This window comes from Rattus norvegicus, chromosome 8 (assembly GCF_021556685.1).
Source record: "Rattus norvegicus strain SHRSP/BbbUtx chromosome 8, alternate assembly SHRSP_T2T, whole genome shotgun sequence".
NCBI lineage: Eukaryota > Metazoa > Chordata > Mammalia > Rodentia > Muridae > Rattus > Rattus norvegicus.
This window is the reverse complement of record NC_141541.1, coordinates 107828705-107844369: the sequence shown is the minus strand read 5'-3', so window position 1 is coordinate 107844369 and position 15665 is coordinate 107828705. Positions and strand designations below refer to the sequence as shown.

Genomic DNA, 15665 nt, shown 5'->3' with positions numbered 1-15665 from the left:
GTCAGATTGGTTCACAGGCCACAGAGTGCCGGTCTCAGCTTCATTTCAGTGATTTTCAGTTGTTGATGCTAGTAAATTATGCAAACACTAGTGTGCATGCATGCATGTTTTCGTGTGTGTGTGTGTGTGTGTGTGTGTGTGTGTGTGTGTGTGTGTGTGTGTGTGTAGCTTTTATCGTTCCCCTTTCTAGTTGGTATGTTGAGTTGACTTAGTTCAAGAACTAATTGAATGTCTTTGTTTTGTGTCTATAGAAATATAAGGGATTTCGTTGTTGTTTTGTTTTGTTTTGTTTTTTTGTTTGAGGCTCATAGACCTATTCCGATGCTCAAAACAAAATCAATTGCTGTCTTACTGAAGGAGTCTTCTGTAATTTTTCTTTATATTCTTGAGTAAGTAAGAGAAGGGTAGTTCTTCCACAGTGAGGTTAACATGTTTATGTTTCTTCCTTTCCCAAGAAAATTTTGCCTGTTAAAATTCTCATTCACAGTCAGTAATTTTTGTCATTTTCTATTAGGCTGCCCTGGCCAGCTCAGTCTGAGACTTTCTGAGGAGAAATGGGGAAACAAGACACAGGGGTGGAACCTGTAGTTCTTTTGTATTCCACCTTCTCCCTGCTTCCTGCCAGCTTCACCTCTCTACATACTGCTTGGCCTTGCTCTTGGCATTTTGGCTTTGTCCTAGTGAATTCTGGTAATGCCTGCTTAGGGAGGACCGTCACCCCAACACCTAGGAGTATCACCTTACATGACTTGTGAAATCATTTTGTAATCAGCATAACAAAGGGCGAGCTAAGTAAAGGAAGATGTATGTTTCCATAAGTGATGCCAATGTGCCTGCATTAGTGCATCTGGGGTCAGCAGATCTGGATGGAAAGACATGGGTAGAAGAAAGAAAGGATTGGATACTCAATCTGCGATAACCCTGCCCTCTTGGTGGAACTGAGACCAGAATGTAGACAGAACAACCATTGCTCCCACGGTTCTGAACTTGAATCCCTTGGGATCAGTTGCTATCAGCTCCTTTCCCATTACCTCATGAGGTTAAACTGAATGACCCTAATTTCAACACTGGGAACGTTGAGGCAGGAATATTGCTGCAAATCCAAGGTCAGTCTGCGATACACAGTGAAGCTACAAATAAACACACACATATCATACACACGCAGAAGGCTGCCGAGATTGTCCAGAGGATAAAAGTTTTTGCCTCACAATTCCAGCAATCTGAATTGTTCTCCAGAGTCCATACAAATGTAGAAGGAAAGACCTGACCCTACACACTTGTCCTTTGACCTCACATATGCACTGTGTCACATACTACTCACACCAACCTACCCCATAAACATGCTAATAGTAATTCTTTTATTACAAGGAAATAACATTTTTTAAGGACAACTCCACTGTTATTGATTTTCTGAGAGAACCTGTCACACGCCTTCCTCAAGGCCCTACTCTTGCAGTTTGTCGTGGTCCTGCTTAGGCCTTGAATTATAGAAGTTGTATTTTCTATCTTTTGTGCCCCAGAGGCAGCCTTCTTTAGTTTACTTCATATCTTACTCTCTAGTAATCTAGTTACAGCTGTGTGTTAATCAAAGGGAAAGCAAATCAAAGACCCCTCAAGACATTTGAGGTCTTGGGCCTCAGTAAGAAAACAGTTTCTTCCTTAGCTTAAGTCATTAAAGTCTTATAAAGACTTGGCTTAGGCTGGAAGAAATTGAGTCTGTGCCCCATTCTTAGGCTGTCTTTGATGCCTGTGCTTCAGGGTCATGTTGCTTCCTCCCAGAAGCTTTCCCTGGCCTTTATAGTACTCAGCACCTTCTGTGTTCTTGGTTTCCTTTTGCGTCAGTGAAACATAGCTGTTTATGTAATGGTGAAGTCAGGGTGTCTTATTCCCATCTCCCCCAGATGCCCTGCAGAAAACCAGTCTACACTGAGCTCCATCTGGCATTGTATTGATTTCCCTGCCAAAGTCCCTTTACCTTTACCTTAGTCCTGGCTATAGAAAAGGAGCATCTAGTAAGCATGGTCTCTTCTACTGAGCAGAATCTCCACTTGCTAGTGCCCTGTCAAAATGTGCTGTCCTACCAGCTGGCATAGGGTCCCTTCAGTCTCTTCATCAGACCAACCTGGACCAGGATCCTTTACACGTGCATATTGCTTCCTTTTCTGTCCCTCAGAACCCATCAACATGCTCTAATTGTAATAGCCAATGTGACATGTAGAGGTTCAGTCATGAGCATGGGAGCAAGTTGCAGATGGAGACCTAGGGAAGGGAAGGGAGTTGCAGCTCCTAGGAAGCTTCCAGCAAAGAGGCTGCATCTTCGGAGGAAGCTGGGATCAGTCGCAGGATCTTCCCTGAGAAATGAGTTTCTAAATGTATTCTCTTTGTAGGAGGAGTTCGGTGGTGCCAGCATCCAAGCCAGGCTCTTGTGTATGCTAGTCAGTAACATCAGTGCGATGGCACAGCCATCTTTACATGGCTGTGGCTTACAGCCCAGCAAGAAACCACAGAAGGGTTTTGAGCTCGTATTTGCATAAGATACAATTTTCTTGGATGTGGTTACTTAGTTTGGCAGTAACGACAGGAAATGAGAATCAGGGCATTGACAGAACCCATGAAGAGCTGTGTGCCTTCCAATGAGAGGTTTCCCATGATCTGGGAACTTTTTTTAAAAATTTTATTTTATGTGTATGAGTGTTTTACCTGATCACACACATACACTCATACACTTACACACACACACACACACACACACACACACACACACACACACATGCTATGTATGTACCTAGTGCTCACAGAGGTCACAGGAGGGTATCATATCCCCTGGAACTGGAGTTAGGGGTTTTTCTGAGCCACCATTTGGATCCTGGGGACCAGACTTGGGCCTTCTACAAGAGCAACACATGTTCTTAACCACTGAGCCATCTCTTTAGCCCCCTGAGGGAGCTTTCTTGGTCACTGGCGCTTTGTTCTTTTCCAGACACTGTGCATCCTAGCCAACATTGCAGATGGGACAACAGCAAAAGAGCTTATTATGACCAATGATGACATCCTGCAGAAAATCAAATACTATATGGTAAGCCTCAGTCCCTCCTACGGCAGAACTAGAAGACAAAGGCTGTAGCACTGTAGCTCAAACAAGCTGCAGAAAGAAGAATGTAACAGAACCAGAGTTTGTACACTAAAGTAGAAAGAACGAGTCCCGCTCCTAGAAACACCACCAGCAGCACTATTAGCACTCCCCCCAGCTCCCATCCTGCTCTTCTGCCCTCTGGCTTCCTCTCACTGAAGATTTGAGCTCCTGGTTCTCCTCAGTCTTGTCTCCCTCGGGTCTCTCAACCCATGATGATAAGCCCTCTAGCCTCCTGGTTGCTTGCTTCCTCCACAGGCTTACTTCCACGTACAGCCTGCCACCTATTGCTCTGTCATTGTCACCATGGGAAACTGCCAGGTTAGCACTGGCGTCTGATGTTAACACCCCATCTTTTCACTGTGTCCACTTCACAACCGCACTCTAGCCATGCGGGACGTCTCCCCATGCCCTTCTCCGGCACAGCTGTCCTCTCTGTGCTGGACGTTTCATAGCTAATAATGAAAGGCACAGAACCAAGCTGGATGATTTGTCTACAAGCCCTGTCATGTGTCGTTCACTGGTCCTCTCCTCCGCTGTGCCTCCATTCTCCCCTGAATAGGGTCATCCTTCCTCCTTGGTCTTTTACACTTAACCGCATAGTCCCCGTGACTTTGTGTCATCTTACTGTTCCGTGTACTAAAAGAACAGGAGACGAAATTCACATGCCCCACACCCCAGCTCCTCCGAGTTGAATTCTTGGCCTGGTAACTACTATGTGGCTCACTCACAGTACTGCTGATTCGTTTCATGGTTCCACTCTCGCTCCTAAATGACACTACATTCTCCTGTATCTGTTCTGACTTCACCCAGGGCACTTCTTTGCCCCACTCCTCACCCTTCAGATCCCAGCTGAACTGGTACTTCATCTCTGGGGCCTTCTGCGGGAGCTGTTACAGCATGGTTCTCTTTAGAGCAGTTTAGTCGGCTTAGCTATGTGTCTATGTGCTTCTCCTGTCTCCGTCAGAGCGAGCACTGAGTCAGTTATGTGCGTCAGTGTCTACCATCCTGATAGTACCTGCCCAGTCCCTACTCTCGTTTGTTGAATAAAGACCTGTAACTTTAACTGGTAATGCCCTCGTCTTCATCACCACGGAGCATCTTCTGTCTCTCGTACGTTCCCTTAGTGCTAGAACATCTCCAGTGCACATATCCCTGGGCTCACTCTGCAGCTCTGGAAGGAAGGAGCCTGACTTCTCCTCTGCTCGCTGAGTCACCAAGGTATCCATCAGTTCTCCCACTGCTATTCAAAGCCCTTCTCCCCAGAAGTATCTTCTGCGTATTCTCGTTCCTTTCTTGCCTCTGAATTTGCCCTAAACTACGTACTCCGGCTCCATGTCCTCACGCGGCTGTACCTACTCTACTGAGGGCCTGCCCTCCCGCATGCTGGTTTGCAGCTTCGGCTACAGCGGAGCCTCCTAGGGCGCTTTATGGCTTACCTTATCCTTGTCCTCCCAGGAGTCTAATAAAACTCTGGGATATGACGAAGGTAGCCAGATATTTTAAAAATCATTCTTACGTTTAAGATGGAGAAAAACCACCGGCCTAGCAGACTCTCATCTGTACTGTGGTTTGTTTTTCCATCTGGGCAAGTTCTTTCAAAAGGTATGTCTGAAGCCTGGACTTCTCTTCAGGACTCTGGACTTGTACCCTCAGCATCTTCTCATGCTGTCCTCCGGCCTGCTGCGTTGCTCTGTATAAGTCAGTGTCTCTCACATTGGCATGTCTCCTCCTCTGCCATCTACTCCAGTGCTCAGATCAGATGCAGCGTTGAGTTTTGTCATTCCTGTCCACATATCTGTCTGAACCCTTTCTCCAAAAACAGTTTTGAATTTCTTTACTTCTTCCTGTTGCCACTGCCCCGGCTGGAGTCCATGCCGACATGGCTCCTGTCTCATGGCCTGTGGGACTGGGGTCGACTCCCAGAACTGACTCCAGTTCCCTCAACCAAACGATCCTCTAAAACTGTCTCAGACCTTGTGTCTTGTAAATGCAGAGTGAAAGCCACGGTTCCTAGTCTAGCCTACAAGGGCTCACAAGCTCTGTCATTCTGTCATTCTTCTTTTCAGAAGTAGTATCAGGAGAGTAAACTATTTGTAGACTGTGCACCCATCACATCCCCTCGAGAAGTTTTCTCTTTGGAGTTCACAGCCCCATGATTTTCATGCATCTAGCTCCTTCTTTTTTAAAAGCCTCTATTTAAATGTTGCCAAGTTCAGAGAGATCTTGTGTGTGCTCACGTTAAGTTCCTTCCCCTGCGGCTTCCCTCATTAGTGACTGAGTGACAGATTCATTCTTAGTAAATACACTAAGTTCATTTGCTCGGTTTACTCAGTCTGACACTGTACGCAGATGACAGGTTTTATTCTCTTTTGGCTTAATGAGCACAAACTGAATATTTTTTTAAAGCCATTGACAGCAAAAGAAGAGTCACCAAAAATTCTGGAGAGGAAGTCATGGACAGTTCTTTGTCTTGTCTTTGTATATGTGTAGTTCTGCCTGCAGGGATAAGTCTACCAGAAATCCTTGAGCACATCATGCAGTTGGTGTTCTTTCAGACATGCATTAATTATTTAAGGGTTCAGTTTTTTATTTCTTTACTTAATTTTATGTGTATGTGTTGATTGGGTGTGTGTATGTACCACATGTGAGCCTGGTGCCCACACAGGTCAGAAGAGGGCATTGGATTCCCTGGAACTGGGGTTATAGGGAGCATGGATCTGCCATGTGGGTGCTGGGAATCAAATCCAGGTCCTCTGGAAGACAGCAAGTGCTCTTAACTGTGAGCTGTTTCTCCAGCCCTCATTTAAAACCTTTACAATGGGCAAGCAGGGAAGTGATCTAAAGGTTACTTACTGTTTGAGTCGTCTTTCGTTTATGAGAGAGCATTGCAGTACTTCCTGGAAACATGAGCCTCGTGTGTTAGAATGTAAGCCTCCTTAGTCGGACTTGTGACATTTGATAAGTCAGGTAGCAATTTAATCTAGTCCTTTGGATATTACTATAGAAATAAGACTAATTTCATTATTCCAGAAGCCAAAAGCAGTCTATCATTCTTATTTTCAGAAGTAGTATCAGGAGAGTAAACTTTTTATAAACTGCACTTAAATCTGGTCATTCCTGACCCTCCTGACCATAGCTTTGTTTCCTAACCCAGGGGAATTGTTGGAGTACTTGAGCAAGATCAAGAGCTAACATGAAGTCCACATCCAGTTCACCATCTGCCAGTGACTGAGAGCATGACATGTTAGGTGCCCGGCTCATTCATGCCGCTGACAGTCAAAGCACGGAGCTGCCAGTGCCCAAGAGTGCATGGCTGGTTGACAGTGCAGGGCTCTTAGCTACTTTTGTTTCAGCAAACATGTGTTAAAAGTGCCAACCTCTCCTCGTGGCCTCGAGAACCGTTCTGATTGGACACCGGATGTTTTTTTTTTTTTTTCAATTTTACTGTCTTTTGGCAAGGGCCGCACTTCTCTGTTGGCCAAATTTCCCAGCATTCCCAATTGCTGTTATCCTGACCTTCACTCTCATTAATGTTAACTTTACAGCTCCTCGGGTTTGTAGCTTCTGGTTCGGAAGCTCTTGGAATTACCTGTAGTACGTCACAAAGAACATGATCTGCAGTAGATAGCCCAGTTTGATCTTCTTTCTTTTTCTGTGTCACTAGGGTCATTCGCATGTCAAACTGCAGCTTGCCGCCATGTTTTGTATATCAAACCTCATATGGAATGAAGAGGAAGGTAAGATACTGGGGAGGTTTGTTCCCAAGAAAGTTCTGGACCAACATTTTTACATAGGAAAGCAGAATTGCCTTTGGAATGTCCTTGCACACTTGGACTAGCTGGCTCCCAGTATTACAGTCATCCGGCTGTGACAGTCAGCTATACCAGGCCCTGGGGTAGAGAGTGTGGTGCATGCACGAGTCACTAGGCCCAGAGAAGAAAGTCCAGGGAGGTTCATGTTTGCATTTAGAATATTACAGAACAAAGTGGAGGGAAGCAACACCAGGTTTAACCCACAGGCCTTGGTACCAAGAGTTACATGAGACTCAAGACATCAAAACCAGGCTTCAGGCTCATCTAATTAGAAGATAAAGCAGAGCAGTATGAAATTAGAACTGCCATGTTGCTACCACAGAGGCGGCAACTGTTGGGAGGATCAAGAAGTGAAAAACACAGAATGGGAAAGCGTGCTCTGCCAGAGACTCTGGTTTGTCCTAAAAGAGTGACAAAGCCAACTGACACAGGGTCTTATGTCAGGCCAAAGAATGTGACTGTGACTCTGTAGTCTGTGCAAGACCTAACCTATCGGCAGAACCCAGGCTGGACTTGAAGGAAAGAGGGTTCAAGAGGCAGAGAGGCTAGCTCGGAGGCTGTGAGCAAGTTCAGGCACGGAGGAATCCAGCCACGGGGGGGTGGTAGGGGCAGGAGGGTTGGCGCCAGTGATTCTGCTAACGCTAGAATCCAGCAGTGTCCTGCATCATGGTCCCACTAATCTAGTAGTGTCAATGTTTTAGGTTCACAGGAACGCCAGGATAAATTACGAGACATGGGGATTGTAGATATTTTACACAAACTGAGTCAGTCGACAGACTCCAACCTCTGTGACAAGTGAGTATCCACATAAAAGGGCCTGGCCTCCCGCCGCCCTCCATTCTGTTGTGAAAGGCTTGAGCTGTTTTGGTGACCCATGAGGCCAGTCTTTTGAAATGTCTTAGACTGTTGTGCTTCATTGGTAACTGTGTGAACCAGCTGTGATGTTTGATGTTTTTACATTTCCATATTCTATGTGTGTATATGGGTGGGCGCATGTGCAGCATGCCACTTGTATAGAGGTCAAAGCACAACTTGTCTGGCTCTCGTCCTCCGGCATGTGAGTGTAGAGATGGCGGTCAAACTCACATGATTGTCATCAAGCAGCCTTACCCACTGTCATCCTGCTCGTGCACGACTGTGTCATCTGAGGTGTAAATACTCATGCTGAATGAATATTAGTTTGGGCCATTGTAGTGGTTATGAAGAGCATCCGGAGGCTGCTCCCTTGTATTCCCTTGACCATTAAAATAGAAATGCATGCGGCATTTAGGGAAGCACAGAGCCTTGTACTGAAGACTCAGCTTGGCTCAGAGCCTCACTGAGCTCTGCCTTACACCATTGCAAAAGAAGCCCCCTCCTAGGGAGCTCATCACTCCTGGGAGGGACAAGAGGTAGAATCAGAGATCCAGACAACCTCAGGATAGCTTTCCCCTTCCCGGGCCCCCCAATCTCAAGCCCAACCCTTGCCCACCAAGAATGCTTTTCCTATACTATCTTACAACAGCCTTCCTAGTCCTGCCTGCTTAGCAGGGAGCATACTCTACATGTTGAGATTACTCAGAATCCCTCTTGCTGCCTCATGGTGTGGCTCTGCCTTTCACATATGTGCCCACCCCGTGATGTAGGCACTTGCTCACAATGTCATACTTTCAGGCATTGTACATTCTGCCCCATGTGACGTGCCATCCTAGTTCCTTATCTCCCCTTCCTGTCTCCATTGTTCAGTGTTTTTATTTTATTTTCCCATTCTCTACTCCAGTAACTCCACTGTTCTGGGCATTGATTATAAAAAGGTGAATTGCTTGGTCAAGTCCTTGCTCACGTACAACTTAGGTCATAAGTCAGACAAACAAACAGATAAGCAAATAGATCTGTCAGGTGATGGCAGGCGTGACAAAGAATGAAGAGCATTTCTTTCATATTGTAGTCAGAAAAGGTCTTTCTGAGGGTCTGACAGCTCATCATGGGCTGGGTTGGAGCGAAAGAGTCCTCTCTACAGGGTTTAGAGGGAGACAATTTCAGGCAGGGAGCCCAGTTCAAAGGCCCTGAGGTACAGGGGGTAAATTTCACGTGCTGAGGGATATAGAAGAGGAGCAGTAGAACTGGAGAAAGGTAATGAAGGATGTGATCATGGGGGAAGGAGCCAGGCCTCCACAAACCTCAGAGAGTTTTGTAGGCTCTTTGTAAGGTTCTTGGTAAGGACGTTGACTTTTTATTCAGGGTTCTGAAAGGAAGGTGTTAAAGAGCTTTGACCTAGGGAGACAGAAGCAGGTCTGTAGGAATTGCTTATGGACTTAATACAGTGCCATAGAGCAAGAGAAAAGGAAGGTGCCCGGGTTTGATCCTGAACAACTAGGTCGAGAGCATTATGCTTACTCAGATGACGTGGATTTAGGTTTACCAAGATGAAGGGAATTAGGGTGGGATGGACAGAATTGAGTTCTTGCTTGGACATGCTGACTCCAGGGTGACTGATATCCAAAGACTCAGAAAACTGTGACTGGGATGTAGATTTGAATGGTGTTCAAAGCCATGGAGCTGTAGAAAGTCACTGAGGGAGAGTCAGAATGAGAGAGAAGCGCTAAGAGCTGAGATCTAGGACCCCCCACATTTAGGGCAGATGAGAAACCTTCCAGCAAGAGAGCAGAAGGGACAGCTCCATGTAGCTACCCTGGAAGCAAGGGCAGAAGTGCCCAGAGGTCGCTACTCTCCCTTCCCAACTCCCCATTCTAAGAGCTCTGCATCCTTGGTGACCATGCTGGCCTTCTCTGCTCCTGTAGTGGCTGTAGAGCGCTCACTATCTCAGTTGTGAGGTTGCCTAGGGATTTGCTCTTCCTGACTTCCAAAGCATACAGAGCAGGCAGGGCTTCTGCCTCCTGAAGTTTATTGTCCCATAGGTCTTAGAAGATGAGGCTGAGGCGTTTGTAGCCCCAGGTGCCCATCAGATGAGTCTAGACCAAGGCAAACAGCAGTGAGCACTGCTGCAGGCTGGAGCTTCTGCCTGCCCTCCATGGCTGCTGGCTTAGACGGGACTTTGTTAGCCCATCTCCTGACTGAAAGCCAGGCTGCTAATTGGATCGTTTGCTCAGACCTGTTGGAAATAGAAAACAATTCTACTTAAAGGGAGTCCAAGTACAAAGAAAGGCCTCATCAACATGAACAGAATAGGTTTGGGGTTTGGCCTGTATTCTTTAGGCCGATCTGGTACTGTTTCTCCAAATTTATATGGCACATAAGTTTTTGGAACTTAGCACACAAACCTTCTTGAAAGAAAAGGCAGCCGTCTGGGGGTGGGGATGCTCACCAGTGATCTCAGCACCCGAGAAGCTGAGAAGAGGATCAGGAGCTTGAGGCCAGCTTGGGCTGCAGTGCAAACTGGCTTACATAGCAAAAAGAGAACTAAGAAGGGAGTTACTTAGCCTGTTGGCCCTTAGCTAACAGGTGGTCTAACCACAATAAGCTTGTATGCTGGAGCTCCAGGTCACCAAACAGCCTACTACCACGATTCAGTCATCAGCTTCCTTTGTCATCTAAGTGGGAGGGAGAATAGTTCTTCACCCCTAGCCCAGACTGGCCTGGAACTCAGGATTTCCCCCCTCCATCTCTCTAGTGCTATCATAGATGTTCACCACCACACAAGCTCAATTGATAGTTTTAAAGATTAACACAGAATTTTGATTAAAATGCCCATGTGTGCATACTGACATGGCACAATAGTCTGTCAGCTTAACCAGACAAATTTGGGGTTCTACTTTAAAGACTACAGATTGAGGCGGGGTCAGGCAGCACACACATGGAATTCCAGCACGGGGGAGCAGGTACGAGAGGATTGTTGCAAGTCCAAGGCCAAACAGGCTACACTAGGCCGACATAGATTTGAGAGAGTGAGCCTCTGTGTCAGACACACACAGAAAAACAAACTCTTACGCCTATACCCCTGGCTTTACCATAGCAGCTGTAATTGAGTCTAATTTACCGTTGGCCTCGTTTCCTCAGTAACACTTTCTTCAGTTAACAGCAACTACCAGTTTTAGCCTTTTCTTTTGGTAAGCCAGGCAGAGAAGTCATTTCTAAAATTAGACTTTCTAACTCCATGGCCGCATCATTACAGTTTGCCAAACTGTAACACTGTAACCTTCCTTCATAGTCCTGAGCCTGAGGCATCTGGACCCCACAGGCTCCTGGCCCCTGTGCATGAGCCTCAGCACCTTGGCTTCCAACAGCCTACCAGTGTCTTCCCTTAGTCCTGGGCGTTACTACATAAAATGCACATGGCAAATAAGAATAAGGCAGAGTTCCAGACCCGTGTCAGCTGTGGGGACTCTGCAGACTGTTAGCTATGCCAGCGAATGTGGGGCGTTGCCAAGCAACAGTAAGCTCAAGAGGAAGCAGAGCCATCCAGGAGAAGCCCAAGGAGACAAATGCCTGGGCACCGTAGGTCTCTGCCCCATAAGGTAGGTGCTCAGCCCGGCTCACTCCCGACTCCCAGTAGCCACAGGGTTCCCCCCCCCCCCCCCCGCAGTTGCACTTGCAGTTGTGTGGTGCTGGCTAACAGGAACTTTGTGATTTCAGGGCGAAGACGGCGCTGCAGCAGTACCTGGCGTGACGGAGAGCCCCGGGCACCTGCGAGCACCCCAGCTTTGTGAAAGGAAGTACAGGAGCTCGTCTCATTTGACTCCTTCTATTTGCACACGTCACCTTGGACTGCAGGGAGCTGTTTTGCAAAGCAATTTAGTAGGCTTAGATCTCAAATTCATCTTGAGAGCATTTTTGAGGTAGTAATTTCCTCAGAGGACTGTTGTGTTTTGTTGTTGTTTTCTGAGCTACCTGGACTCTTTATTAGAACAATCAATCATTTCCTTTGGACCTACAATTTTTTGCCTATGCTGCAGCCACTTTGTGAGCAAGAATGAGTGTGTGTGTGTGTGTGTGTGTGTGTGTGTGTGTGTGTGTGTGTATGCACACACACGGCAGTCAGAATGAGTGACCATGTGGGTGAGGGATACCTCAGATTTTTCTTTTCTTATTTTGTGTGAAAATCTCTTTTCTACAGATTTTCCAGGGTTTAAGCATTGCTTGCTGTATAAAAAAAATTACTGAATTATATACAGTTTGAATGAAATGTTATTTTAAAAGCAAAACAATTGTTTAGTGTTCCATAAAAGTTATGTTGAATTTTGGTCAGATGAATATTTGTAAGTAAAAAAATATATGCATTTCTGAACCTCAACTTACATAGATTTTCTTTATAAAAACAAAAAAAAAAGACAAAAAAGACAAAGAAAAAGTTGGCTACAGTTTGCCTGAGTAACAGGCGCTGTGCATGGTGCTGTGCAGATAGTAAGCTAGCATCTTACTGCCATCGATATTAGCAGGTACAAAACCTTTGGGTTTTGTTTTATTTTGTTCTGGTTTTTTTTTTTTTTTTCCTAGCATAATTAAATAAGTTCTCAGGCTTCCAAGTCAGAAGGCTGGTGAAATAGAGCAAAGTGAGGAACGGTCACCGTAGGCTTGGAAACATCGATGGGAGAGAGAGGACGATAGTGGAAGCCTAGCGAGGACCAGGTGGGCTGGCTTTGACAGGACTGGGATGAAAGCCTCCCGGCGTCCCTCGATCCTATCATTAGGGTGACAGTATCGGAAGGGTCTCAGAGCAAACCTGGATAGCAGGTTGCCACTTCCTGGAGACAAGCCGGATCACCAGGTGCTTCCTGCAGCAGTGTGTGCTGCTGGGAGACTGGCTTGTTCTGCAAACGTCCTAGGAAGCTTCTATAAAGCCGCCTCTTAAGTGTCCCAGAAAAAGTCATGCAGTAGCAGGGGACTGCCGCCCTGGGCTGCGCTCATCTAGAGTGAGATAGGAAGTCTTTTCCTGAATGAAGCTGAAGTACTTCATGTTGAGAAAAGGGAAGAGAATCTCCCCGTGATGACTGAAAATGCATTTTTGGGGGGGTGGGGGGCATCTGCTTTAGCTGGTCCCTTCAAGTGGGACTCAGCAGAGGTAGTAGCAAACAGCCTGCCTTCCTTTGTGGGAGGCACGGCAGGCAGGGTATGCACTGCTGGGACCCACACCCTCCCTCCAGCCACTCCTGCCTGACAAGGCTGCTCACCTGAGAGCTGGTCGTCACCAGCCTGCACCTTCCTTGGAAGCCTTACGTATGGTTGATTGCAAATGAATGTTTTAAAATGTTGTATTTAATGCAATGCTTCCTGTTCTCCATATGGCCACCCAAGATACAAACATTTCCAAGTTGTTTTCTCCAGAACATCACTGACTTTAAAAGCTGTCACAACAGAACTTGGGTTTTATGCACATGTCAGAGTGCTAATGTGAGAAAATCTGGGAATGGAGCCTTACCCGGGCCACTTATTGCCGCTCCTGGTGCTAAGACTGTGCCCTTTGATAGCATATTGTCACAAGATGCTGCAGCATCGGTTTTAGAAAGTACCAGTAAATATAAAGAAACCAATTGCTGAGACAATCGTGAACCCAAATAGCATGAGAGGGCTGACGACCCCTTGAACTCCGTGGATAAATCTTTCCTGTGGGTATAAGCAATGGTCACATAAAAAGTGCTTTACTCTAATTAATTTCTGATTCGAATGAAGGGAAATGTATTTATTAAAACAAAGCTGTTTGCTGCTCTATGCAGGTGCAGTGTTTGGTCAGCAAGGAAGCGGGGAGAATGGGGCATGGTTTTATGTCTACACCCAAGTTCTTAATGAAGCTTCTGGCTCTAATACTGCATTCTGTTCCTCTTTTTGTGCCCTGATTGTAACCCAAAATTTATAAACTAGAAAAGAATGTCAAATTTAATAAGTTGCATTTTTTTTTCCTTAAGCACTTTATTCAGAACAATACATGTTCTTCTGGTAGTGTTTGGATAATATGATTTTAACACGTGCTAATAAAAGCCAAGAAAAGTCATGGCAACTTCTTTAAAGGAGTCTGTTTTCCAAGTGACTGGAACATTAGGAAATGGCAGAAGAGAAGGTGGACCAGCTTCAAGAGGCTGTGATTTGTGGTAAATGAAGGGCTGTGAGGTGGTTTTGCATTGTGGACTAGAGGCCAATCCTCTAGCCAGTTATGGCTCTCAGAGGCACCTGAGTTGGTCTGAGGGCTCCTCTGTGACCCTGGAAGGCCTGCAGACTCTGTAGGTGCCCGCTCCCACCCACCAAGACCCACCCCCCAACCCGCCATCTTGTTTCTTCCCTTTCACCCGTCCCTCTTATCACCTGCTAAGTCAGACTGAGTTTGACAGTTTACCAGCAGTATGCCCCCCTTCTGAGGGACATACAGGTGTCCCTCACTTCCTTACTGTGCTGCCTTCAGGTCTAACCCTTACCACAGCTCCCACGTCAAGGCCTCACTAGAAATAGAAAGCCAGGAGTTATCTGCCCCAGAGGATGAAGGCAGAGGAGGACAACAATGGGGTGGATGTTAAGGGAAGAGAATTTTGGTGGCATGAATCTCTGGGTACTCAAAGTGACTGCAGATGGATGACCAGGTGGCCCCCTTTTTCATAAATTCCCTAGAGAAAATGCAAGGCCTAAGGAAGGCGACACTGTCACTCCAGGTCTCTGGAGACCCAGCAGAAGCTGTCCCACCTATCTGGGGTAGATCTGCTGCCTTACCCTGCCCCTGGCATTCCCTGATCTGTGAGCAGAGGCTCATTCATTTCTCGAGTCACATTTTTCCTCAGGTCCTGTCCTCAGGGAAAGCTGAGGAGACTGAAAGGACCATGGTGTAGATGGCAGAGCCATCGACTGCCTCTGCAGCGCCAAGATCTGGCTTTGCTGTTGCCCGGCAGTGGGGCTCTCATGGAAGGCAGGCCGCAGTCAGCCTTAAAGTGGAGCCACCCCTTTGACATCTCCCATCAGGCACTTGAACAGAGGACATGAGAGTTCTAAAAGTCCGTTCCAAAAGCTGCCTTTGGCTGATTTCTGTTGGGGTGCCAAGCCAAGGAAGATTCCCTAACAAGAGTGCTGCCCCCAGAAAGTGGCCCAGCATTAACAGCCACTCACTAGAGCCCCTCCCCAAACTGCATTCATTCTTCTGGATCTTCTGGATTCTTCAAAACAACACAAGACTGAGCCCACAACACCCTCCAGGCCAAAGCAGTAAAGGAATATGTCACATGACTACTCCCACCTTGCAGCCTCATCCCAGCAGCCACCTCCTGAGAGGGGCTCAGGTCACTAGTGCAAACCTCTCACCCTTAGGCCCACCCCCACCCACTGTACTGATGCTTGTGTGGAAGCCATAACGTTGTAGGCCTCTTAAGCCCATGCACAAAAAGAGCATGGCCTCACTGTGCTATATGTGCCTGGAGTTCAGAAGAGTAGATCCTAACCGCTGAGCACAGTGTCATGAGGGAACCCGGGACAACTGGAGGAATATCATGGGGTCCACATCAGAGGTGACCTAAGACCATGGAACTTTATACCACAGGCCTTTTTCATGAAAGCCTGACCCATCCTTTTCAGAGCTAACACAGTGCTCGACAGAGTTCTTACGTTACAGGGACAGAACCTAATGCCCCCAGTGAGGAGCTGGCCACTGAGAGCAAACTGCTGGCTGAGAGCCTGCAACCACAGGAGCGTTTTCTAGAGACCAGCGAGAATGCTGGCACTTGCCTCATGGTGTGGAAGAGCACAGCCCTTCCTGAGTGGAATGTGCCTTGGCCAGCCCAGCTCACAGCTAATGCAAGAGCAGGGTGGTC

At 46.8% G+C, this 15665-nt stretch overlaps 1 protein-coding gene across 8 annotated transcripts in view; it reads left to right on the top strand.

Annotated features, from left to right (window-relative positions):
* Armc8 (armadillo repeat containing 8) overlaps positions 1–13876 on the top strand; it is a 94340-nt gene extending 80464 nt beyond the window's left edge. For all 8 annotated transcript variants that reach the window (NM_001173354.3, XM_087562301.1, XM_087562299.1 and 5 more), the window contains 4 exon segments: positions 2981–3076; positions 6798–6870; positions 7647–7740; positions 11518–13876. In NM_001173354.3, the coding sequence (NP_001166825.1) occupies positions 2981–3076; positions 6798–6870; positions 7647–7740; positions 11518–11551 (297 nt within the window). In that variant the 3' untranslated portion in view covers positions 11552–13876.
* Positions 13877–15665: the final 1789 nt, after the last annotated feature.